Raw genomic sequence first — 27539 nt, 5'->3', positions numbered from 1 at the left:
TACATATACAACATTTCCTCCCCATATTTAGGAACTAAATCTTAACTAAAGTACAGATTATAGAAAGGGCTTATAATTAACATTGGGACGATTACGACGTGATCGTACAACCTCATTTGGTTTAGGCAACCTGTGCTCGGATACTTCCGTGTCTGGCGCATTAACGCTTGGCAGCGTCGGTGAGCTCGAGTAGGATGTCGTGACGGTGGGAGCCGGTGTGCTGGCGGCCGTGCCAGTGGCTGCGGCTCTGCTCTCTGTTGTCGAGGCACGCGCAGTGTCTGCGCTCGGGGCCTGCGCACTGGCGGTCCCAGCAGCGGCGCTGTCCGATACTACGGCTGTGGTCCACGACGATGTCGCTCTCAGGTCATCCGACTCGTACGACTCAGCTTCCTGGTATTCTCCTGTATCCGAACACTCTGAAGTTTCCTCAGTTGCCAATGGTCCATAACCAACCTCTTCTCCCTCTTGGATGAGGTCATCCATATGGGTGGTGCCAGTACTTCCATGTGGTGTAGTTATGTTCAGTGCTACATCTACATCGTCCCAATCTATTTTCGGTTCGTTTAATTCACCCTTATACAATAATAACTGATTTGTATGTTTTTTAATATTCATTGACGTTTCACAATCTTTTACTAAATACGTTACCTTACCCATTTTTTTTACTATAATACCCTTGCACCATTCATATTTTTTGTTATTTTTTATTTTTTTATACAGTACGTTTTCATTGATCGAATAACTTCGTTTGTTTTTCCCACCATAGCATTCATGTTGTAAACACTGTTTAAACTGAACACGATCAGCGAGCCTCATGGCCGAGGGTGATGTGGCCGATTCCGGGGGCGTCGGCGCCGACGGTGACGGTGCCGTCAGAATATCTAACCGCGAGCGCAACTTGCGACCGTACACCAGTTGGGCGGGCGGAATTCCTGTCGTGGAATGTACTGAGTTTCTATAGTCAAATAAATACTTCATTAGCTTATTTTTACTTTCTTTCTGGTTTTTACTATTCATTAGACATGTTTTTATTCCTTTTTTTACTACTTTCACGTAACTTTCCGCCTGCCCATTACTAGCTGGGTGATAAGCCGGTGACGTCACGTGAGATATGCTATTCAACTCGCAAAACTGTTTAAATTCCTGCGACGTAAACGCAGTGCCATTGTCGCTAACTAGGGTCTGCGGCAAGCCAAACCGAGAGAAAAAATCTATTAGGTTTTCAACCACCGCTGTTGACGTGGTATTATTTTTCGTATTATAGACTTCTACCCACTTCGTATAAGCGTCTACGATAACCAAATATGAATGACCATTTAATGGTCCTAGAAAATCAATATGTAACCTATAAAACGGACAAGATGGGTACTGCCATGTCGCGAGCGGTGCGCGTGGAGGGGATGGCCGTAACTGAATACAAATTGCACATGAACCTATCATCCGCTCCAACGCTGCATCTATGCCTGGGAACCAAAATCTAGATCGTGCTTCAGCTTTCGTTTTGACAATTCCTAAATGCGAGCTATGTAATTCGGCCAAAATTGTCGACTGAACCTTAGCTGGCAACACAATTTTATGTCCTCTCATTAAGCACCCTTTCTCAATAGATAAATGCAGGCGACAATTAAAATACGGTTTAATTTGTATATCTGACACCTTTTTAGGCCAACCGTTTTGTACATAACTTTTCACCTTTATTAAAACCTGATCTTTGTCTGTTTCTGCGCGTAACTGAGCTAACGTCACCGGTAAGTTACCCTCTACTACAAAGTTGATAAAACAAGCTTGGTCGTCAGCTGACTGAGCTCCCGCCGTCGCGCGCCCTTCTCCCGCGTACTCAATGGGCAGACTCGCGCGCGATAAGAAATCTGCACTGTTGTCTTGACTGCGTATGTATTCTATCGTGTAGTTATACCCTCCTAAAAACAACGCGTAACGCTGTAGGCGATTTGCAGACACTTCCGGAACGCCTCGATGCGGCCCGAAAATAGAAACAAGGGGCTTATGATCGGTTCTAAGTATGAAAGGCTCCGATCTTCCAAATAAATATTGGTGAAATCTTCTCACACCAAATATTATGGCTGTCGCCTCTTTTTGGATTTGTGAGTATCGTTTTTCGGCGGCACTGAGCGTCCGCGATGCGTATGACACGGGTCGCTCCGTTCCGTTGGAATCCACCTGCGACAAAATAGCGCCTAGTCCATACGGGGATGCATCGACCGTCAGTATTATTTTTGCTCCGGAATTAAAATGCGCTAAAACTTTTTCTGAAGCGAGACACTTTTTTATTTTATTAAATGCATCGCTATGTACATCTGTCCAGCACCATTTAACTCCCTTCTTAAGCAAATCGTATAATGGGCTAAGAATTGTGGACGCACCCGGTACAAAATCCCGATAGTAATTTACTAAACCTAGAAATGATTGTAATTTATTGACATCCGTAGGTAAGGGCGCGTTCACTATGGCTTTCACTTTTTCAGGAGACTTACGCACTCCATTCCGGTCTATAACATACCCGAGATAACTGACCTCATCCTTAAAAAACTCGCATTTACTCTTTTGTACAGTTAAACCCGCGTCCTGTAATTTTCTCAAAACCGCGTGTAACCTTTCCAAGTGCTCATTTCTGTCTCCACCCGTTATCAATATGTCATCAATCAGACACAATACTCCGGTCATTCCCGCTAACAGACAATCAATGGCGCGTTGAAATATAGCGGGTGCGCTAGCTAGTCCGAAAACGAGTCGCGTATACTTGAATAACCCACGGTGGGTATTGATACAAGTGATGTTCTGGGACTCTTTACTCAACTCAAATTGTTGATACGCCATTGACAAATCTAACTTGGTAAATTGTTGTCCGCCGTGTAATCTACTAAACAACTCCTTTACGGCTGGTAAGGGATATTGCTCCACTAACAGCTGTTTGTTAATACTAACTGAATAGTCTGCGCACAGTCTTAATGACCCATTACTCTTTAGTACGGGAACGACCGGTGACGCATACTCGGAATGCTCGACTGGTTTTAAGATGCCTAAACTTACTAATCGATCCAATTCATTGTCTATTTTTTCTCGTAAAGCAAACGCAGTGGGGCGCGCTTTGAAAAAAACTGGTTTAGCATCTGGTTTTAATTGCAAGCTGACCTTGAACTTGTTAAATAACCCTAGTTTATCTGAGAATACGGTAGGATATTGTTGCTGTAATTGTTGGGTTTCCGACGTGTCCGATGGAGTGCAATATTTAACTGATGTTATCTCCAAGTTAAACATTGAAATAAAATCACGACCGAGAATAGGAGGCCCTCCGTTTCGCACAACATAAATATTTAATTCATGCACTTGGTCTTTGTACTTTACTGGCAGTTTAACTATACCTATACATTCAATCTGGTTACCTGTATAGCTTACCAGCCGCTTACCGGTTAGCAACAACGGCACTTGTAAAAAATGTTGCTTGTACGTGCTCTCCGAGACGGCCGTCACCGCGGACCCGCTATCAATTTCGAATTGGATATCTACCCCCAAAATACAAACAAATTCATGCATTGGTTCACCATTGACAGAACGAATATTAAGTAGCTTACCATCATCGCCCTCGCTCATCTCTTCGTCCGCGTTAGTTTCTATAAAGTTAACCTTCTTACATACTTTGGCTAAATGCCCTTTTACGTTACACTTCTTACATTTGTAATTTGCGAAGCGACAACGCTCACTTTTATGATTATAACGACCGCACACTGAACACTTTCCACTAGACACACGATCACTATTAGCGCTTCTATCTACCTTAAACACCTGTTCGAGGTGATCCGACTGTTGAGCGGTGTAGGACCCTGAGGCAGCGCTGAGAGCGCCCCGCACGCTGCTGGCCAACTCAACCGCCTTGGCCAGCGTCAGCTCGCCCAGGTCTTGTGAGAACAACTTGATCCTCTCTGGTCCCGGGCGCATGCCCATCACAAAACGATCGCGCAGTGCTTCATCTACGCTGTTGAATTTGCACTGCGCCGACAACCCACGCAGTCGCGCCGCCCACTGAGCGTGTGTCTCGCCCTGCTGCTGCACCGCTTCGTAGAACTTCGATCGTTCGCCGAATCCACACACTTTAGGTGTGAAATGGCTGTCCAGCAGCTTCAGTATGTCGTCATACGGTACTCCCGTCAGCTCCTTTGGCAGGGCCAAGTCTGACGCCAATTTATAAGTACCGTCATTGAGTGTGCTTAGCAGTATCGCTCGTCTCTTCTCCTTAGTTCTGTCCTCGGTGTCATTGATATCGTTTGCCACGAACCACTGCGTAATCCTATCTCTAAACGTTTTCCACACCTGTGTAGTATGGTCGAAGGTTGGTAAAATTCCGTAAGTCGCGGTCATACTTTTCAAAAACGCGGGTAGAACCTCCTCGTCGCCACTGTTAAGTATAGGGAGACGAGTGAAACGACTGCTAGTTAGTAACACACTGGTTTATTATAACAAGGTGTGTGCGTGGCTAGCGGCACACGCACACATACGTACAATGTACATATACAACATATAACATAGCACAAAGTATTTAAAGGTTGTACCTTTACCTACCGTCTATAATACGAAATGATCTCTCTGCGCGACCCGATAGAGATTATTAGCGTAAAAAGTATGACAATTAGTCAGGCTCTGGGGATTGTTTTACAAAGTCGTTTTGATAGGTTTTGCCACCAGGAGCTGAAAGCACGATATATCTCTATTTATAGGTAAGTACGTATATATACATATCTTTCCGTACTTACACTAAGATAAACTAATAGTAAGTATAATAGTGTAAAACTTTTACTTTACTTACATACGTATTAACACTTTTTACCGCATTAAAATATTTCTTTCTAACTTTTTTCTCTTAGAAAGTCTCGTCTAACAGATGTGAGTGGCTCCATAACTCAGCGTCGTGGGCCGTGGTCGTGAGTTTGCGGATAGCGATGTAATTAACTGGCTATTCTAGTAGGTGCGCGCGCGCAGCTATGTGGCACTACATTCTGTTTGGTTAAATGTTGCAGTTGGTGTAGGCTGGGTTTAGTAGTGTTCGTATTAGTGACGACAATTATCAAGTATCAAGGTGTTTTAGCCCTTGCTAATACACTGATTGATACTCAAGTGTCACGACACTCTTATTTATATATATATATACGAGTACTCTTACTATACTTAAGCAATTTAAAGTTATTATGGGAAGTTGTCGACTTTGAAATAGACTATTCTGGGTGCCATCCCACTAGCGTCAGACAGAGTACTACGGGGCGGAAGGCAAGAGGGAAACCACTGCCCTATTTTTCCCTAAAAAACTAGCATAGAGAATGTTACACCAACAAGAGTGTGGCTTTTAAATAAGTGATGTGATGATGACGGGAAATTGTGTTATATCATAGATAAGTAAGTAACGTAGTAAGTACGTAAGTGCAACGATATTTAAGATAATTACGTATATTTCTTTTGATTGTGAAGGTTTTTCCATGACAGTAGTTTTCACCTATATCTTTAAAAAAACATGTTTCCTTAGAATTAGAGTCAAGTTGATCCTGACACCAAAATGATGAGGTCGGGCATTGACCTTACAACCCGCACGAGAGAGCAAGATGCGAGAATGTTACTTTTTTAAATTGAGTTTTTGTGACTACTAGTATCCGAATATATAAATTGCATTACGTCCCTTATTTTAATCAAACTCGTTACACGTGTGAACATTTTCAAAGATGCAAAGATAAATGGACTTGCTGGAACAAAAAAACGTTGACAAAGGCGAAAAGAAAGATGACCAACGGCTTTAGCCTGAAAGGGACTGGCTGAAAAAACATTATTCACAGGCGAAGACAATCCCGTTTAATTAAAACTAAAGTTAACTTGCCAGGGGCATTGAGAGGTCATGAATGGATTATAAAACGAGGGGCATTCTGATTTGATACACGCATTGTAAGTCCCGTTGCCTTTGCCAAATAAAAGGACTAAATAAAAGAACTGGTTCTTAGGACAAAAGGCCCTTATTATGAGGCCAGCATATTGTTTGAAGGACCCTCGAATTGGTCGCGATATTTCGTCTCAATATGTTTAATGGGAGCAACTCTGGAGCATCTTACAGCTCAGTGCGTTTTGAACGACACATAATTACCGCCATGTCACAGCTTTATGACTTCTTTGTCGCACAAATTTTTATTAAGTAAAAGTAATGAAATATAAATAATGGAAAATTAATAATTTATCTTTTCTGGGGTTATGTATACATTTTCACAAAAAAATACCAAAGAATATTTTGGATTGGTCAGAAAATAAATTTAAGTGAATATGAAGCTTACTTTATGTAAAACGCTTATAAGATTAAAGATTAACTAAACAATAAAAATGCCTGGTATTAAATGTGTTCCCCCAGTTATTAAATAACTTGTAATGTATACCCACATTGATTTCATAGATGTGGTGCTGTTGCAGTTTCTTGTAATTTTTTCTCCTCAACCATATAACACTTTGTGAAATGAGATAGATTCTTAAATTAGATATTAAATTAAATATTAAATTGTCTTTCAACAAATTTATCCATGATACCACGTTGAATAATTGATTCAGATTTCTGTAATTTTGGGAAAAGATTTTCAAATAATTCACTACTAGGCATTTACTGCGGAAGTTACATTTGATGTTTTATTTTTTGTTAAAAGCTCCACGTACGTAAATATTTTGACGTAATATTTTTTGTATAATAGATACCTACTTATGCCACACTAAACCCCCAAAACACAAAATCAAGTGACCATAAGCGTTTCGCATTATGATTATGTGTCCGAGGGTCAGATACAAAGAGGAGCCGTCTCCGGTAATTCCCAATATCCTGGCATCGTTTAGGGATGACTTTCTCCTGTCATCAAATAAGCCCCAAAGCCATTATTAACTACCTATTTAGCGCGCCTAATGACTGAATATTCATAATGATGTTCATTATAATATAATTTATATATAATATTATTATGTTCATATGTTATGCTGCTAAAACATATTGAAACTTGAAGCATTTACATACTACATTATTTTGTTACTTATGCAATTTATACCTGAGGTCGCAGGTTCGAATCCAGCACAGGCCTAAACCAATGATTGTCGAATTTGTTTTCCAATTCATGTTTGGATCATAAATGATTATCACGTGCTCAGTGGTAAAGTAAAGCATCGTGAGGAAACCCACATTCCCGAGAAATGCATTTTCGGAGGTATGTGACCTAACCTGTATTGGGCTGGTTTTCCCTTAGCGGGTTTTAAGGTCAGACAGGCAGTCGCTTCTGTAAAAAACCGGACCTGTCAAATCTTCAGGTTTCGTAAGCGAACCGTGTGAAAAACGGGATAATGCTAGGAAGATGATGATGATAAGTACAATTTATACATGTTTACTATGTAAACTATATAGTCTTTATTTAGGTTGCTTTTAATAAAAACATAGTACTTATTGCTAATTCAACTTTATGAGTTTGAATTCATGTTTGGCTCATAGATAATTGATATCACGTGGTTTCCAGGATTTGTACTCGGATAATGAATGGATCACCCTCTATTACAAGCGATTGGCAAGGAGTGGGTACTAGTGGGTGGGGTACCTATATAGTAATATACTTGTGAGACAGGATGCCCTTTCAAAATCGAAACCCTATTGGTAAATATTGTGTCCTGAAACCTCGGCCTTACAAAGTTAAACTATTACACCTCTACGTACCCCTTCGGGGATATAGGCACGATGCTGTGTGTTGTTATGCTGTTGTCTCTGGAAGTCTACTCCACTTTAAAATCCGAAACTGTTATGTATGCATAGTTATAGTATAGGTATACCTTGCGCCCGGCGCGGATCGAGAGTTTGTGCCTACAAATAAACCAGTTGCAAATTGCCGTCTAACGAATCACAAGTGTGTTATTTCTCTCCTTACACAACAAATACCTATCAGAAACGCAACACAAAATAGAAGGAAAGAAAAAAGATTTATCAATACATTGGACGTCACATTACATGCTTAAATCAAGTGACCATAACCGTATCGCATTACCATTATCTGTCCAAGGGTCAGATCAGTACCTCAGTCAGTGGTAATTCTCAATATCCTGGCTGTCGCCTAGAGACCGCTTCCTCCTGCCATCAGATAGGCCCCAATCCCACTATTTAGTATTTAGCGCGCTGCCTCAATTAGGATGTGACCATGCGGGCCCCTTCCTACTGACTGATGGGCCGCTAAAACTGCGCTTTGTGGTGATACCCGGAAGATAATAATGATCTTATTCGTGTAGATTTATAAATCTGTTTTTGTGTAAAAATAAGCAACAAAACCAATAAAAAAAATAATGTCAGTCGATAGGTAGGCTTATACTTGGTGGTGGAATAAGTTATTTGTTTTGTAGATAACAACGTAACATGACATAAATAGCCTATATACGTCTCACTGCTGGGTATAGGCCCCAGGGAAAATTTATGCTTGTCTTGTTCTAGGAACTCTTCGAAAATTTAATCTAAGTAATCTAGCTTACAAGATCGTAGAAAAAATAGCATTTTTTTATTTTAAATGAGTGGTTTATGTGGATTTAGCATCAAAGCAAGAAATATAAAGGAATTGAATGGAATTTTGAGTTAATTTTATCTTACCTACTGATAATGTTCCATCAAATACAGTATCTACTTAGGTACCAATGTACCTAATAACAATATTTTTGAGTACTAACTGATTTGCAGCCAGATTCCCATAAAAACAAGTATCTGCCTATTACTAGCCGTAATACATCTTCACCAACCCGCAGTCGAGCAGCGTGGTGGAGTATGCTCCATACCCCTTACGGTTGACTAAGGAGAGGCCTGTGCGCAGCAGTGGGACGTATATACGCTGTTTATGCATCCACTTATTATTATTTTATGTAAGTATGAGCAACCATTGGATAACTTATTGACAAGCGAACAAGCAACATTTTAGGCGTGTGGACACTGAGCACTGATTCCCGCTTAAATTAATGTAGGGACAGTTTCAACTAAGTATTACCAGCCGTTAACTGAAGCGTGATTTGTTTGTTCTCACAACGTTTCCTACCAAGTTTATCTAACATTAATATACTTTTCAAAAAATATGTTATGAACGTTACTATCACGCAAGGAATTTCAAACTATAACATTATTTTTCTATTTAATCGCTTCTTCTATCAGGTTACAAAGTGGTCACTGCACAAGACACTTGTAGGTATAGGTAATATAAGTTTTATTACCAACGAATAGCGCACATGATATTTTTGGTTCGCTTACCATAAACTATTCTCCCATTACATTATCAGGAGGTGGAACACTCTCAATGAGGGATACAGAAATTTTCCACTATGAATTCGATTGTTCGAACGAGCATAAATACATCTCACAGTCAAATCTTAAGGTAATTTGTGACGATTTTGTCGCTCATTTAATATGCAAGGAATATAAAGTACAGACGGAATCGATTATAAATGGTAGCAGCTGCAAATCAAGTGAATCTGACTATCAAAGTGTGGCAGGCGTATACCGCGGGTGATGGCACACGCTCTGTATTCATGTACCTACGTGTAGCTCAAATATGGAGGGCGACAAGCAAGCTCACTTATTATGCACGTAACTTTGCGTTATCTATAATATTTACATTCGTAAGTGTTTATTTTTCAGCCTATATACATTTTCATATGGCAAGTTTGCTATGTATACCTCAATGATTATGTTACGAACTTGTTTGGTTGGCGTCAGTCAAATAACAATCGAAAATTAGATGTGACGACGTTCTAGAATCCTTAAAATGCAGACGGAAATTGAGAGGAAGGCCAAGTATAAAAATGAAACGGAAATATTTGTCAACGTTCAAAATATGTAGAGTTGACGCTCTACATTTCGAGATATCAGAAATGAAAATCAGAGGCTAACTTAAAAGTTATCTATTTGTACCACTACCTCTTGGAATTTTGTCACTAGTGTCTATTGCGGAGATTTGTCTCTATGGTTGGTATTACTAAACTAATCTCAGCTGGGACTGTCATCAAGATCATGCTCAATTCCCTGTTTTTATATAAGGGTGGTATAAATAAACTAATCTCAGCTGAGACTGTCATCAAGATTATGCTCAAGTCCTTTTTTTATATAAGAACTGTCATATTGACATGATCTTGAGGGCAGTATCGAAGCTGAGTTTAGTTTTTTAGTTTATTAGTACCACCCTTAGATGCCTAGTAGTCCTACTCAATGAATGACAATAGTATAGTATTATGCAAATTAATAAGGAACTAACGTATCGTCGCCTTTTTTGAAAAATAACATTCGAATGTAACAAGCTACTTAGTTTCAATCCAGGTAGGAAAGTATTATAATATAATTCTACTCAACAGTGTGTTACTCATACCGCAAAATAAAGAAGAAATCTATCATCTAACCATGTACCGTACAAGTATTAAAGTAAGGAATTCCTCACACCGTTACAAGCTTAGTAACAGAATGTAATTAAGGCGCAACCCTCAATAAGGCGGCTCAGATTGGCTCGGTCCTTGTATTTATCGCGGTAATGAAAATATCCGACTGCACGAGCCGTAACCGCACTACTTGACGGGAATGTGCCACTTTGTTAGTGCTTACAGCTTTGGAAAACTTTGAAAAAGTAAAGGCGAAGTCATTCACTAAAAGTTACGAAATAGAGACTTTTTTCGTAGAAGACACAGTAGTATAAGTGCAAGCAAGTGGTTGCTTCTCTTAGGGCAGACACCGTAGTAGAAAGGGTTAAATAGGTAGTGTAAAGATGATTGCATATTGAATGGTGGTTTGGTTAGGAAGCATCATTGGTGGGTACATCCACGGAATAGAAGAAAGACGTTGGAAGGGGCCCGGGTAAGTGAACGCGAAACGCGCGCCATACAAGTTTGAGCAAATAGTTCATACTTCAACTTTGCACTCTACGCGATAGTACCTATATTAAGCGGTCGACTATATGATGCAAGAAGATCCCTCTTTTACAGGAAAGCTAAACAAATATTAGTACGATCGGCTGTTTACTAAAAAAATACATTTGTATGCAGAATTTGACGACAAGTATTGATAAAATTGCATCATCTCTCTAGAGTTATTCCGTTTTCCCAGGGTCCGGTTACCTAACCTGAAGATTTGACAGGTCCGGTTTTTTATAGAAGCAACTGCCTATCTGACCTTCCAACACGCGAAGGGAAAACCCAGTACAGGTTAGGTCACACACCTCCGAAACGGGGGCCTGTTGTATTTCCTAATGTTTATAGTCCTAAAGTCGATTTTCCGAACATCATTTTCCTAATATTTAATTGTACTAATGTTCGATCATCCTAAATATTGATTATCCTACCGTAATACTTGTCCTAATATTCTTTAGTTCTAATATTAATGTCCCTAAAGTTTGAAATTCCGAATTTTTCATTCCCTATATGATCTATTTGACATATTTTGGTTAGTTGTGACCATCGAGGCCCGAAGGGCCGAGAGGCGGCGGTGAAGATTTGTTTCGTAACGACAGCAGTCACGGGTGCGAGCGAAGCGAGCACGGAAATTCGCGGCACCCCGACACTGTAGATATAGGTTACGAAGGCTGTATGGCAGGGGGCGAGCAAAGCGAGCCCCCTGCCATATAGCCGAGTGGGTTAGGTTACTTGTGACCATCGAGGCCCGAAGGGCCGAGAGGCGGCGGTGAAGGTTCTCTATTGTATTCCCTAAAATTTCTTATCCTACTTTTTATTTTCCTTCACATTTTATTTAGGACTATACATTTTAGGAATATAAACGATTGTAACTATGGACATTAGGGCTTACCATCATTAGGATGAAAAAAAATAGGGCAATGAACACTAGGAGTTAACAAAATTGGACTAGGATCATTAGGACATTCGATACTTAGGACTAAAATGTGAAGGAAAATAAAAAGTAGGATAAGAAATTTTAGGGAATACAATAGAGAACCCTCCGAAACGCATTTCTCGGGTATGTGGGTTTCCTCACGATGTTTTCCTTCACAGCTGAGCACGTGATAATAATTTATGATCTAAACATGAATTCGGGAAACGATTTCAAAAATCATAGGTTTAGGCCCGTGCTGGATTCGATCCAGCGACCTTATGCAACTGGGCTACCCTACAGTAAGTAGATGTAAGAATAAAATTATAAATACTTGTTTCATCATCATCTATTTAAGAGCCACGCTCTTGTCGGTGTAGCATTTTCCATTCCAGTCTATCAAAAGCCAATTCCTCGACTTCCCTATAAGACACGACGTTAACCTTTTCTTTAATATATTCCATGTAAGCACTTCTTGGTCTTCCCCTTTCTCTCTTTCCTTCTATGAAGCTTTTAATAAATCCAACGTGTCTTATTAGTTGTCCAATCATCTTGCCTCTTCTGTCCTCAATAATTCTAAGTATTTGTAAATAAATTTGTTAGTAAATACTTGTTTAATAATAGGAAAATTACCACTGTTAATACAAAGATAAATGAGAAACGTGATTTATAAATAAAGCTGGTTATAATGACTGCATGTACTCGTAACGTAACAATTAGGCTAGGGCAAGGTTTTAACTAATACAGGCGTCGCCTAGCCCTATTAAATAGTTCCAACTATGACGTTATCGATACTTATATAGCATGTTGAATATGCATAACGTACCAGCGATATCTACCTTGTATATTTATACCTATCCTATTGTACAATATTACATAAGGTAACATAAACACTCTATATAGAGTGTTAGTGACATCGTAGCGAACACTGAGGGGGACAATTCAGCTCATGATTCTGAGTTAATATCAAGTGGAATTTTCCGTCGCAAAAAAAACATAAATTTTGCGACGGAAAATTCCAATAGATATCAACTCAGAATCATGGTCTGTATCACCCCTTAAAGTTTTCGTTACGATGTCACTAACACCTTGTATGGGCTGGGCACGACCTCCCTTCAATCAACTTGAGATAGAGCATACTCCACCACGCTGCTCCACTGCAGGTTGGTGCCCTCCAAACGGTTAACGTGCCGTCCTAAGCATTGAATCATCTTACTTTTTCGGAAGCAAGAGAAGTGTTTCAGGATCGAAGCAAATGGAATTTCATAGTCTCTGCTTACCCCGGTGGGAAATACGCGTGATTTAAAGTATGTATGTGACGACGAAGTTGATTATAGGCATGTTGAAATATACCTATTTTATATCGAACGTAGGATTAAACAGGACGACCAGTTTAGTAAATTAATGATTGTACTTAGGTATTACAAAACATTTTACAATAGCCTCAATGCGCGGTAAGAATTAGATCTGTCAAAGTACGTAAGCCAGTGTTGTCACGTGCATTAGTATAGTGATGTATCAGTTGACATTAGGTCGACCGGTTCTTTTCTATCTAACAGTAGTTTGGTCAATATAATGTATTATATTTAGGTATCTATAAACACCTCTAGTTTTTGAGAACTACATACCCTAACCAACCTATGTTTTGCTGCGGGTTGGCGAAGGCATCTGGGCTCGTCGCCAAGTCTGTTGTATATTGTCAAATAGTCTGAAGTTCTCTGGAATTTGCTCTAGAACGACTGACATAGACGTCAATGGCCGGGAGCTTGGCTGCCGTCAGAAATAAGAAAAAGCTTGAAAACAGACCCATCTACAGACTAACCGTACCTATAAACTTTGTATAACTTGTTTAACTTTGTAGATCATTTCCAATAAGTGCTACTAAGCCACAAGCTCTTAAAATGCAGAAAAACAAAAAAAAAACAGTGATAGCCCTTTTTGGATAACACGTGAGTTACATCTTTAACAATTGGGTCGTGTACTGGATTTAAAATAAATAACAAACTAGATTCAAATTCTGATTACTAAATAAAGACAGGTCTAAAACTAAAGAAAATCATTTTTCTTTTAACTACTTAACTTATTTATGAATTTTAATCAAGAAAAACGTAATAATAAGTCTGACATTTCATCACGTTTTTCTATGACGTCACAGTGTGCGTCTTCATACAAATTCCATACTTAGTAATTTCCTGTTTTGAGGTTTAGTAAAATATAACTGATTTGACTACTTGGAAACTAGCCATTATATTCCAGAGATAATAGAAGACTTACTTAGCAATATTGAGGTCCGTATCACTTAAAGCAATTTCTTCAAGGCGTCTATAAGGTTGTTCTTGTATCTAATATCAAAGAAACGATCCAAACAAGCTGAGAGCGCTATCACCGCCGTGCTACTTAAAGCCCGTGGTAGAGCCAACTGTCACGAGTACAGCCAACCACATATAATTACTACTAATCTCTCTTTGTTTCCTTTGTTAGCCAAACGATTAAAATAATAATCACGACTCTAATACAGAATAATGAGACGTTCTCTTCCTATTCTCCGAGTACAACCAGTAATAAATAGGTGTATAGCCTTAGGCCTGTTATTTAGTTGTTAACTCGCTATTTTGCGCGATAGGTAAACGCGCTAAGCATTATTCTCTTCGCACATTCATCCTCTTTTAGGATTTTATAACAGCGATATTACAGCGGTACATTTATATATATACGTTAGTTAATCAATTCAATTACTAAAAGTAGTAAATATTATGTAAGATTTGGTCTAAAAAATCGCTCAACAATGAGAGAAAAATGTAGAGTTTGATAAAGATATTGTTTGGAATCTGTAAAAATAGGCTTTTAGACCTAATATGCATACTTAACTACCTAGGTAAGTACTTGTTATCATACGAACAGATCTCAAATTACGTACTTATATGTATTTAACCTCACAAGTTTTCTCACATTCTTTGTTCTCTATGAATGTTACAGGATATCTATAAGTTGTGGAAAGTTTGATTTGAGAATCTCTATGGTACCTTCATTTAATATTATTTTAAAACAATTCCTTAATTGAAGGTTTTGAGTCTCTTGATTATCAATTAAAGCGTGGTTTTCGTTAGGGAAATTTGAAATATAATTATCGTTCTAAAAAGCAGAGTCGTGATTTGTCTCGTAGTTCAGACAGAAGTTCGGACTGATAATGTTGGTCCCATCTCAAATTGTCAAATTGAATCATGACTGCTGGCATAATGGTCGTTTTTCTGTTCCACCACACTTCGTTGACAGGTGATTGAACTTCTAATTGGAAGATGCCACGCTGCTTTGCTGGAGTCACGAAAGGCTTACGTATTTCTGTTTCTTATACATTCATAGTTAAGTTATAAAGCATTACCTTTATTTGGGCCTCTCCATAGAATAGGCAATGATACTATCCGCCCCGCACCAGTACGAGCTTGGAGCGAGCTTGATTTACCTTACAATGGAGGCCACTTTAGACTTTTTAAGCCGTGAGTTGTTAAGGAGTAAGGGAGTGCGCGAGGACCGTCTGTTTCGTACGCACAGGGTAAAGTGGCACACGGTAAGAACGAAATTTTTGTATGCAGTGTCCTGTCTGTCGCCGTGGTCGGTTAGAATAAAGAAGAATTTCATAAAAGGTGGAGAGGTAGCCATCTACCTTCTATTTTCACCTACTTTTGTGCATTTATCTAGACTATCTATCTTCTATTTAGTAGAAGGGGAAGCGGATGTGCGGTACCTAAGTGGCTTATAGGCACCTGCATAACTAGATAGGTACTTAGCTTATTGGTGAGATGATTTAAATATAACTAGCCGTCATACCATACGAGTACGTGTCATGGCCTACCTTGACCTGAATCATGGTCTGTTTTCATCTAAGTGTTGTTACATATCTAATACCTACCGTCGTCGTTGATAATTTTAAAAGCTTCGAAAGTAGTAAATAGACGTTGAAAATTAAAGCTTGTTTATTTTCCTTTTCCACAAAAACGTCCTTAAGCAAAGCCAAACAACTTGTCAAAGTGCTGTCAACGTTGAGTTGGCCTATTTTTGTCCGTGTCGATAACAAGCGTGCCGAGCATCGTTCGTTAGCGTTGTTTCTTCTATTTGTCTACCAACAAAATGGCGACCGTTGTAAATTACCATATTTTAAGTAAAATTGACACTTGCCCATTATCTACCGGTCGGGCACCGCAAGTCAACGCCCTCGAACCATCCGGATCTAATTACCTAGTGTCATTAACATCGCGGAGACGGCACGTCCGCCTAGGAAATGGAATCGAATCATTAGTAGTTTGATTACAAAAAAGGCTTAATAGAAATATAATAACGCTGGACGGAGAAGAAATTGTAAAAAGATTGTAGAGCGATCCAATAATTGGCGGTTATTTGTCGATACGGTTTGGAGCGGGTAATGGGTTGGGACGCGTCGACGTGACTCGCCGTCCCGCGCCCCGCGCCCCCGCCCGACCGCCCTTGGATTACAATTTAACGGAATTTGCAGCTCCATCACCATGGATTACCTTCATATCCATACTTCAACCTCGTAACGTTTAGACGTAGGAGGTAGATGTTAGTTTACTTACAGAGGTGACGGTCAGAGGCTAAATTAGTATCGACCGGCTGCTCGAAGGTGTGTTGATTTGTAAATCACAATTCGTAATAATAATAAATTGCTTAATAATAAGTAGAACATTTTACTGAAATGCGTTTTTCTCTCTTTGACTCCTTACACTAAGATGAAGAAATACGAATGAAGTTCATACGCTACGAATAGAAATAGGTTAGTAGGTACCTGGGTGGTATGTAGGTCACCTACCTACCTACTACCTATATGAATTTCCGCTTTGGCTAAAAATGGAGAGAAACTGATAATGTTTAAATTAGAAATTAAAAAAAAAAATCGAAATAACTATTGCAGGTTTCCTCAGATGAAATTAACTACTTGGCCGGAAAATAGAGAAAGATATGATGTATCAAACGGTGACAGCCCTAATAGGTATTATCTTATATCAATCCAGGGGGGATAAAATGGCCACATCGACGGATTTGACATTTGCGCAGGTAAAAGTAAATGCGATTTGATAACTTGAACTATTAGATCATACAACAACGATCGCATGCTACCCTACCTCATAAACAAGTATTATTAAAATGGATTCATCTTACGCCTAACACGAAATAGTAGTACGATTAAGAGTGTTTTTAGCAACATAATGTAAAATGTCGAGGTAATTCCTTAAAGTTGCACTATCTGCAGTTTTATAGAAAAAATCGGCCATCGAAACGATTACTTACTGATAGTCGGGTTTTTGCTATTCCTTGCCGAATAAGTACCAATAATTTTGAATGGGTTCTGGTAGAGGCATACGAGCGTAAAATTTTGCTAGATAATGGTATGATAGCTAATATTGTGGAGTACAACTCAAATGGGTAGAATTTTTTCGTCTATAATATTGTTTACTTAACGTGTAAAGGTCATTTCAAATGACAATATTTATTTTTTATTTTACGGCCTTAGTTTAAAAGAAAATTTACCTACGTGTCTCATTTTAAAACCCCGGAAAAAACAGTGTTTTTGTTCCATTTCTAACTTTTTTATAACCTTGATAAAAGAGACGTGTGTCTTGATAAAGGATTTTGCTTAATAGGTATTGGACTGTTTCAGAATTTGTTCGACACGTGATTTAGGCCACGATGTAAAAAAATAGAATAGCTGTAGGTATTAAACGGAACGACTACTTCAGTACAATTAGTGATTATATTTCAATAAGGATAATAATGAGCCGTGGTAGTCCAGTCGGTACAACACTTGCGTCAACTTTGGAGGTCACAGGTTCGAATCCAGCATAGGTCTAAACCAATGATTGTCGAATTTGTTTTCGAATTCATGTTTGGATGATAAATGATTATCACGTGCTCAGCGGTGAAGGAAAACATCGAGAGGAGACACACATTTCCGAGAAATGCATTTTCGGAGGTATGTGACCTAACCTAAGTGTATGGGGCTGATTTTTTCTTCGCTATATTTACCTACCTATGATTTTTGAAATCGTTTCCCGAATTCAGGCTTAGATCATAAATTTATTATCACGTGCTCAGCGGTGAAGGAAAACATCGAGAGGAAATACACATTTTCGAGAAATTCATTTTCGGAGGTATGTGTCCCTTCTGTAAAAAACCGGACCTGTCTAATCTTCAGGTTAGGCACCCTGTGAAAACGGGATAATGTTAGGGGGATGATTTCAATAAGGATAACATTTTACAATAGCTTCAATGCGCGGTAAGAATTAGATCTGTTAAAGTAAGTAACCTACTTAGCGTTGTGACGTTCATTAGCATAATATCAAATCGCATCAATCAATCGATTATGTTTTAATTAGATAAAAAAATAGGTACTTATAGAGTGTTGCTTTGGCATATAGGCACTTAAATCGTAGGGATATACAAATATGACGCCTGTACGGTCACGAGCATTAATATGTATACAGCGTACCATGTCACATTAACTTTTTTAACAAAATGAACTGTAAGTCTCACTAAATTTCAAATATGTTATTGCGACAGATTCCTAAAGTGAGTACATTATATTGCTCATGACTGTACCAGTAGGTATTATAAAACATGTACCTATTGGTAATCTGTCACTATAAGATTCACTAATCAATTTTAAAGAATCGAGAATGCTATTTGTGGTATTCCCTGACTAAATTTTAAAATTCAGGTAGATATTGGCCCCGATTCCTGCAGACACCGCCTAATTTTATTTTAGGTTATATCCGTCATTTTCGTATCCGTCGAAAAGGAAAGGGACGAATGATTCACAGCTCTTAATTTTAGGAAGAATGAGTAAATTAATGTGTCGGGTTATTGACTGACGTAAAATTTTTAGACGGTTGGTTTAGATTTGTGCTTAAAATTGACGTGTGTTCCATAAATTTTATGCTTGTCGATTACCCGTCCCTTTCCTTTTCGGCGGATAAGAAAAGGACAGATATAACTTAAAATAAAATTAGATGGTATTTACAGGAATTAGCACCATTATAGCATGGGCATGTAGGTAATTAAGACGGATGAAAGGCATAAGTATAACGAAGAAAGTTATGAGAATGCATGTAGATGGATATAGGGGTAGGTTAAGAGGTGTGTATGGATTGTGTAAAGAAGGATATGTATGTGAAAGGTGTGAGTTCTGAGATGATAACTGACAGAAATGAATGGAAGAGGAATAGGTACATATAGTGCCGACTCCACCTAGAGTGGGATAAGGGCAGGAGGATGATGAGTTAGTTATGATAGCTACGCTTTTATTTGTTACGCATTTTAAAATCATGTAGGTCGAAAACAGTATCGGAGATTTTCCATTTAACTGTGGATACCTACTTAAATTACTACTACGTAACATATTGGTTATATATATGTTACATTATTTGAGTTATGCTCGCAAGTATATGATTTTCTGTTCCATGTTATGGTAACTATATAAAATATCTAGATTTCTATATATTGTTGAGTTCTGACTAACGTTGAAAGCAGATCAAAATTCTTCCGCAATGTACGCGCTGTCTAAATTTTCAAGTTCAACTGCAATTATAATTACTATAACAAAATCTGTAAGGTCATTTTCTGTTTTGTGATTTTAAAACTGATGACGTCATTAAAATTTAACAAAAAAATAATCAACATTCCGTAATAGTGATTGTAATTCTACTTATACTTACGTATATTAAAACTGAAATAATTAAGTCTAAAAAGATGATAATTCATGAAGTTATGGATACTAATGTAAATATGGTTATTTTTATCGACTTTACTGCATTGTACTCGTCCCTGATCAAGTAGGGTATTAACCAATTTGTCAACACTCCGCCACTGTGATTGATCAGTCGCCCTTCAATCGATCTACCTACTTACCATGATACTTGAATTCCACAAAAAACACCTTTTGTATTTGTACGGAATCCACAAAAAGCGTCGTTCCTTGCAAGCACGTCTTAAACCTACTAGGTACTGGTATTGTGTAATACAATGAAATAATTAGTTGGTTCGATAACGGGAGTTTTTCTACAGCCTTTGTAGTTTTGTAATTTAATATTTTTTGTAATCAGTTCTCGAGTGGAATCAAAAAAACTAGGTAAAATTACGTATTGTCTGTCGATTAAGGTAAAGGTTCGTGGGCAGTGATACCTACCTATCGCTTACGGCATAGTATTGTTAGAAAGGAGGTACGGTTGCTTGGTTTTCTATCGACGTAAATGAAACGAGATTAATTGGTAATCAGCCTACAACTCACTACCTACGCAAGTACCTCCGTACATTTCTTTCTCATTTCATACCTAAATACCTACCTGAAATAACCTATATTTTTGGATGCTGCTTATTATGTGTACCAATGTTGTAGATGTCAGGTAAGGGCCCTATATCACTAGGGCACAAAGGTTGCGCCGCCAAGATCCAAGGCGCCATATCCACCACGGCGTGTGACGTACAGTCTGAAGGTATCCTAAATAATACTTACATCAACAATGAAGTTGGTTTTCTAACACCCTTTTTTGACTTTAGCCTGATTATTCTGCAATTGATGTAGGTAGGTATGTATTTGTGTGTCATGTTGTCCGAATACTATTTAAATTCTGTGTAGGTAAACTACATAGATAAACAGCTTATGCGACTAAGTATTGGTATTTCTAATTATTCGATAGCGTCCCTATAAATTTAATGTTTCATTCTACAATTTCTGTTCACAACAAGCAAGATTGTCTGGAAGAGATTTTCAGAGCTGTGTCCGCCTTTCGTTATATTTTTAACATACATAAACTGACGCTTATTTCCCACCGGGGTAAGCAGAGACTATGGAATGTCATTTGCTTCGATCCTGACACACTTCTCTTGCTTCCTCCACATTCATCAATCTTTTCATACACGCACGTCGGTTCAGAGTAGATCGTACTGAACCTTTCTACGGACATCTCCAATTTGGTCAATGTACTTCTTTCTAGGTCTTCCTCTGCTAGCTCTACCTTACCTTCTAATCTAATCTAGCCTACAAGATCCCACTGTTGTGCAAAGGCCTCCCCTTCCTTTTTCCTACCTTACCTTATATGTTTTAATATAAACATAAGCTTATGACTATATTCTCTATTGGTGTAATCAGAAATACATCCAACGCAAGATGAACTAAGTACCCACGCTTCATCGAGCTTTCTGTTAGGTCTAACAGAACATTCTTTTAACACAACATTTATAGGTTGTATAAAATATACACCCACTCCTTGCCAGGCCATATAATATATATCATATAAGCCCCATGTAAAAGGGGGCAAATCTGTTGTCGTAAACCGGACAAAAACCTGTAAAGCACGTGATAGTCATTATCTATGACTTTTTTTCAGTTTTCTATCTTTTCTGTTGTAGTTTGTTTATTTACAACAGACGTGATCTAAGTGGAGTTAAATAGCACAGAATTGAGGGGCCTTATCTCGACTGCTACATCACTATGTTAATGAACATCACAACACTGGCTTATATGCTTTAACAGATCTGACTAGTACCGCGCTTTGAAGCTATTATAAAACATTATCTGTATTGAAATATAATCACTAATTGTACTGAATTGGACGTTCTATATAATAGTATGTTTATGCCTAATGTATAAAATAAATAATGCGATAAAGAGCAGCAGCGTGCCGTTCCGATCGTTATTTGAAATATTAAATATAGTTATCTTGTAATCTGAATGATTATATATAAACTAGCAATCTGTACTGCATTACCTGCAAGGTGTCTACATAAGTTAGGTATGCAGTCGTTTATACAGCACCTCCCACGAAGCGGAAATGAATGCAGAGTTATACTAGCTAAAAAAATGTTTTGTCTCTCATCTCAGACGTCTAACGCTTGCAAATGAATATAGACAAAAGCAATCTTTGTTTTACCTTGCCCAGGTATTCTCTCATAGCTATTGTAAAGGTACTATTTCAACAGTTCACAATGTTCACCTGCCCTTAAATAAGTCGTTAAGTTCTTAGCCCCTTAGCAGGAGACCTTCGTAAAATCCACCCAAAACTATTTTTGTTTAACCACTTTTTGTTGCCCACATTACTTTCTGCATGAAGCGTTCTTGCACAAAAACTAAATAAAAAAAACTCAGGAAAAGGAACAAAGGAAACATAAACAAAAAAAAAAGTAAATCAATAATATAAATATTGCATTTATTTCAACGAATTCTGCAAATATAATAACTGTAGATAATAATTATAATAATACTATTCAGTTTACAAGACTTTCAATCTTTCTACAGCTAATAGACGGTAGATTTACCGCCGATAATATAATACCAAAGAAATTCTTTCACTGGCTGGCACTGAACTTTGTTTCAAATAACTTTTTTAAAACAATATCTGAACAACAGTAAATGCAGATCGCACTTAATTAGTTTAAAATTAAATTATACAAATTAAAATAAAATTATTGGAAGTCGTAATGGAGACAAAAATCAATGCATACGTTTGTCTCGATGGACAAACAAATCTAAATGAAACAAAAGTAATAATAAAATTAAAGAACAAAAATAAATACAAACATAACAAAACGGTAAAGAAAATAATAACAAGCGATATGCAAATAAAAACATGCGTATCAAAATAACATCAATATTGTAGGGAGCGAGTAAATAAAGTCGCGTTGTATTCGCGATTATCGAGTGTAAGATTTGCATTAGAAACGTATACGCGTCTCAAGACGATAGAGCACTGGAGCTGAAATTTCCACATAATAAATAGAAGCACATAAAGGGGGCCCCGCGGCGCGTGCGGCGCAGTGCGCGCGCGCAGGCGACAACACATTTAAATTTGAAGAAAATATTTGCATATCGCCTAACTCCCCAATTTCGAACCACTCTTATGTAAATGCGAATGGAGAATAGTAAAACTGCAGCCGGCGACCCCACACGAAACACCACATTATTATGTAAAACTCGACAAACTTCTATGTTATGTCTGTATGTATTTTTGTGCTTCAAGCCTCGCGCCCTTTGACGCATATGCGAAGTAAACTAAAAGATACAGTTATATCACAAGTTCTTAAGATGCCTCTACGAAACAAAGAATATATTTATGTCTACCTATATTATATAGATACCATCGTAATACACATTACGAACAGCGGTCGGAGACAACTTTACAGCGCACTATCATTACCTCTAATAGTATACTTTTACACGTTTAACTATTTACAGTGGAGCTCAGAGAATAATTTACAAAGCACTCGGGTCCTACAAGGCACCTTATTTAAATAGTAATATAGACTTCAGGCTTCGCTATGACTTTACATAATAACTAAAACGTTTTAAATTCTCTAAAATATATAATTTGGTTTTCATTACAATCCTACAACAATCGACAAGTCGCTACACCTAATAGGAGTTTTAAATATGAACAACTAGGAAGAATAATATTATGCAACAGATTACTAGTCTATATCGCTACGTGGTGTTGGTTTTCAATGCGGAGAATAAATCAATAAGAGAAAACAATGGACTTGTAGAATTTCCGAGAAAGTATTTTTGATTGGCGTCATTTGAATAATTGATTATTCATGTGGAGCAAAATGCATGTGCGTCAGATCGGTCCCATTAGATATACGACGTCCTTCACGCGTCCTAACTCCTACCATTGTTGTGTTTCGTTTGCATTTGAATAGTGGCGGGTTAGAGCGGCCGCCCACCGACGCGCTCGCGCCGGCACGCCCCGCGCCGACAACCTGCGCCGACCGAGTCTACGTGCGCCGGCGTCAATGAAACTAACATCATTCCACCTAAAACCTACTTCACAATTTTCAGAAAAAAAGAAACAATCAATTTCACACCGAATTTAAACTCATATTATCATTACGAGATTGAGAAATATTTTTTACTATTTCGGTCTTGCTGCCACGCTTCCAGCTATACTTAGTAATTATTTGAATTACGAAATAATTTCTGAGATTGAATCGGCCGCGTACGTGCCGCCATTACCTTTCGCATCAGACCAACCGACTTGGCGCATATTTATCGGATGATAGTTATGTCTATTTCAAAATCTACTTCTCGGTATGTTCAATCGATAATATGTATAATCCAAGATTTATTCTACACATAAAATACCAACACTACATAGGGATAACACTCAACTATTTCACGTAGAACTAAGCATTATATACAAAAGGACTCACTAGTAGGAAAAGGGCAACGACCGTCACGGCACTAATAAGTTTCGCTCGATCCGCGACTGACGGGGTTCATCACAGAAGCAGATTGTTCTCAATCGAGCGAAACTCGCCGCTGCGAGGTTCATCTACATGTCTACGTTATCGAGTCCGGAGTCGCATAGGGCTCGAGAGCTCTAGGCGACGCGGGCCGCGATCAAGTGGTGCACTCACCGTTGCCAGCGAGCTGTGGCCTCAGGAACGCGTTGTGCAGCTCGCCACCGATGCCACTCTCCAGGCGCGCCGCCATCTGCATGAGCGCGAGCGTGCTCTCGTCGCCGCCGCCCGCGCCACTCTCGAGGCGCGCGCGCACCGCCGCGATGTGGCCGCGGGTGAACACATGGTCTTGCACTGAGTACTTGTGACTGTATTTGAAGTCACACACACGACACTCCTCTGGTGGTGGAGCGTCAGATACCTCCGTCAGCCCGGCCGCTAGGCGAGCCTTCTTTTCTTTAGCTCGCGCGTTTTGAAACCAAACTTGAACGACTCGTTTGGGCAGCCCAATTTCACGCCCGAGGGCTTCACACTCTGCCATTGTGGGAGTTTTGTAATCGTTAAATAAGGACTTCATGATTTTAACTTGTAAGGAGGACATCTGGGTGCGGAAGCGTTTTCCGGGAGGGCGCTGGTGCTGCTGGCCCGGTGCCGGCGAGGTGGGGTCGTCTTCCTCATAGAACTCCATGGTCTCGGAGGCCGTGTCTGAGCGCTCGTCGGCGTCTGACCCCGGTCGGGAGAGATCGACGGGCTTGCTGAGATCTAATGGTATCTCCGACTTTCCAGTTTCTGATCGTCTTTCAGTTGCCTCGTTGTTGCCACCGTTCTGTTGTGCAGCGGCGTGCGCTTGTAGCTCAGTAACGTAACGTTTCATTGACTCCTCACTGTACTGCTTGATAAATTTCTCCATGTCTGAGTGAAAGGGTGGAAAAATAGGGGGCAACATGGGAGCCCCCGCTTGGGAAAAATTTTGCTGCCGGTCACTTTGTTGGGAGCCAAAACTTGGAGTAGATTCAGTGCTTAACTCTTCGTCAGGTAATGCGTCAACATTGATTTCGCCACGCGCACATTGGTCAGCATGTTTTGTACTTAGGTGGCTCTCCAGTGCGCTCTTTACTTTAAACAATGCCGGACAAAAGGGACAACGTTTATTTATTACCTGCGCATGCGCTCGAAACTGTCCTTTTCTCTCACGTGCTCGTGTATTTTGGAACCAAACTTGTACCACTCGTTTTTTTAATCCAACTTCTCTTGCAATATTTTCAAGCATTTTCCGTGAAGGATTTGATTCAATTTGGTATTTTTGGTAGAGGTAGTCCAGTTGTTCAGGCAATATAGTTGTCCTTAGTCTTTTATCTTTTGGTTGATCTCCAGTTTCCGTCTCTTCAAACTCATCAAATTTTCTTTTGGCAACTTGTTGGTTTAGCGCTGCCACTAAAGGGTGCCGTGCCTCGTCACCACCAAGCGTAGCGTTTAGCTGCTGCAGTTGTGCATGCTGCTGTAAGATCCCAAAAGGGGAATCCGGTGGATAAGTGGGAAATAAGTTTGGGTTCATTATGTGAACAAGTTGATGCTCTCTCCAAAGATCAAATCGAGGGAAGACTAGGTTACATTTATCACATTGAAAATTTCCATCTTTGTCATCACGAGGTTGATGCGATAGAGGAGTTACTGGTGTTAGGGGTGCTTGAGGAGCTGGCGATACCGGATAATTACCTGTCGCCGGAGTCGGGGTGCGAGGCGGCGCAGGGGAGACTGGCACGTGAGGAGCGTGATGTTCTACAGTGCTGGAGTTCGAGTCTTCGCTGCTCAATGTGGCAGCTACTTGAGCAGCAGCAGCTTGCGCCTGAGCCGAGCGTTTGGCATCTTCTTCTTTAAAACAATGAGTTTTCTGATGTCTTATCAATTCATAATAACGCTGGAATACTAATTGGCACTTCTTGCACTGGTAATTTAAGCCCGGAGTGCGTTGAAATCTATTTGCATCATCCGTAGCTCCCGCTGGTGGCTCCGCAGCTGGTTGGTTTTCATAAACCTTTCTTGCCTTTTGACGAGCATTTTGGAACCAAACCACTATTACTCTTGGACTCAGTCCTAATAGTTTCGACAGGTATTCTAGATCATCGTCTTTTGGATATGCATTATTCTCAAAAAACTCTTGTAGTACTTTTATCTGATAGTCAGTGAACCTAGTTCTGTTGGCGCGTTTGCCAGAAGACCCCGAGCTGTTGGATCCGTTCGAGTTGCCCCCGGAAAGTCCGAAATCGGCCGGTCCCCTGCCAGGACTGAGGCTGCGATTTGGGGTCAAAGGTAGGACGTTCGGGGGCGCGGAGTTTGGGGACGTGAAATTCGGATTGATTTTTGGTGGTAGCATAGATGGATGAGGCGGCTGAGGTATACTCGTAGCCGGAATGGAATCGAGCTGGGATTGTATCAAAGAATTTAGAGACATATGAGTGGGCGACTGAGATCGCGACATGTTCTGAGGAAGATCCGAGCTCATCATACTCGGTGCTGGACTTTGAGATGGTGCTTGAGGAAAGACGAAGCTTTTGTCTTCCTGATGTCTGTCATCGTAAGAGTTATATTTTTCTTCCATCGTTGGCTCGTCATTAGGTTCAGATTTGACTTCTTGTTGGTGGGAAGGGTCTTCCATTTTCGCTTTCTTTTCTGGTGGTGGTTTACCTTCATCAGAACTGGCAGATGAGTCTAGTGGAGTAACCTTCGCTTCTCCAGTTTTCTCGTATTCCTCAAGGTTGAGCGTCGTTGAAGGAGGATTGTTGAAGTTGTAGGGCGAATCTTTGTTGCGTTGTCTTTCCTTGAACAGCGTGTTCCGGAACCAATGTTTGATTACCTTGGTGGCAAGACCGGACTGTTTAGCCATCTTCGCGATCGCTTCATCGCTCGGGGAGTTGTTGATATCAAAGTGGGCTCGTAGAATCTTCAACTGGTCGTCGGTGATGCGAGTGCGAGCTCTCTTTTGTCCCGCTGCAGCGTTTGCCTGAAACAGAAGATTGCATTAAAAATACTGATTTCGTAGTCATTATTTTGTCTTAAATCTTAGTTCCTATATCATTGTGATTTTTAAACATGTTTTTTGTGCCTATTTGCCAACGATGAAACATGTTTTTTTTAATTATTTAAATAACCAACTCGATTAGTTCAATTATATGTACTTCTATTTTAAAAATCTAAAATAAGTAATAGACATTATTTTATCACACTATTTTATTTAATTAAAAGCATGTACATTTATTTCAAATGAAAAAAAAAAACCCTTTTTTCCTTTAAAGAATATAGCTTTAAATGAAAAGGTTCACATGTCCATATTACCACTCAACGAGTGCAGGTAACTTTGAATAATAACAGGACTCGTTAACAATAATACTTGGACCCAAGTCGAGCAACAATAGACCCTCTGTTGCTTTGTGCAAACAGATAGCTAACGTTCAATCGA

The 27539-nt window shown here is 39.3% G+C and overlaps 2 protein-coding genes across 4 annotated transcripts in view; both read right to left on the bottom strand.

Annotated features, from left to right (window-relative positions):
* Positions 1-4374, bottom strand: part of LOC126372689 (uncharacterized protein K02A2.6-like) — a 65926-nt gene extending 61552 nt beyond the window's left edge. Inside the window, exon 1 of the mRNA XM_050018537.1 lies at positions 96-4374. Within this exon, the coding sequence (XP_049874494.1) occupies positions 96-4374 (4279 nt within the window). The remainder of the gene's footprint in view (positions 1-95) is intronic.
* A 17658-nt stretch (positions 4375-22032) lies between these two features.
* The window catches only part of LOC126372847 (zinc finger homeobox protein 4), a 48709-nt gene continuing 43202 nt past the window's right edge, over positions 22033-27539 (bottom strand). For 2 of the 3 annotated variants that reach the window (XM_050018746.1, XM_050018747.1), the window contains one exon: positions 22033-27083. In XM_050018746.1, coding sequence (XP_049874703.1) covers positions 24243-27083 — 2841 coding nt within the window. In that variant the 3' untranslated portion in view covers positions 22033-24242. The remainder of the gene's footprint in view (positions 27084-27539) is intronic. The other variant, XM_050018748.1, reaches the window with a different exon arrangement.

Source organism: Pectinophora gossypiella, chromosome 14 (assembly GCF_024362695.1).
Source record: "Pectinophora gossypiella chromosome 14, ilPecGoss1.1, whole genome shotgun sequence".
Classification (NCBI taxonomy): domain Eukaryota; kingdom Metazoa; phylum Arthropoda; class Insecta; order Lepidoptera; family Gelechiidae; genus Pectinophora; species Pectinophora gossypiella.
Note: the sequence above shows the minus strand (reverse complement) of the source record. Positions and strands in the feature narration are given on the sequence as shown.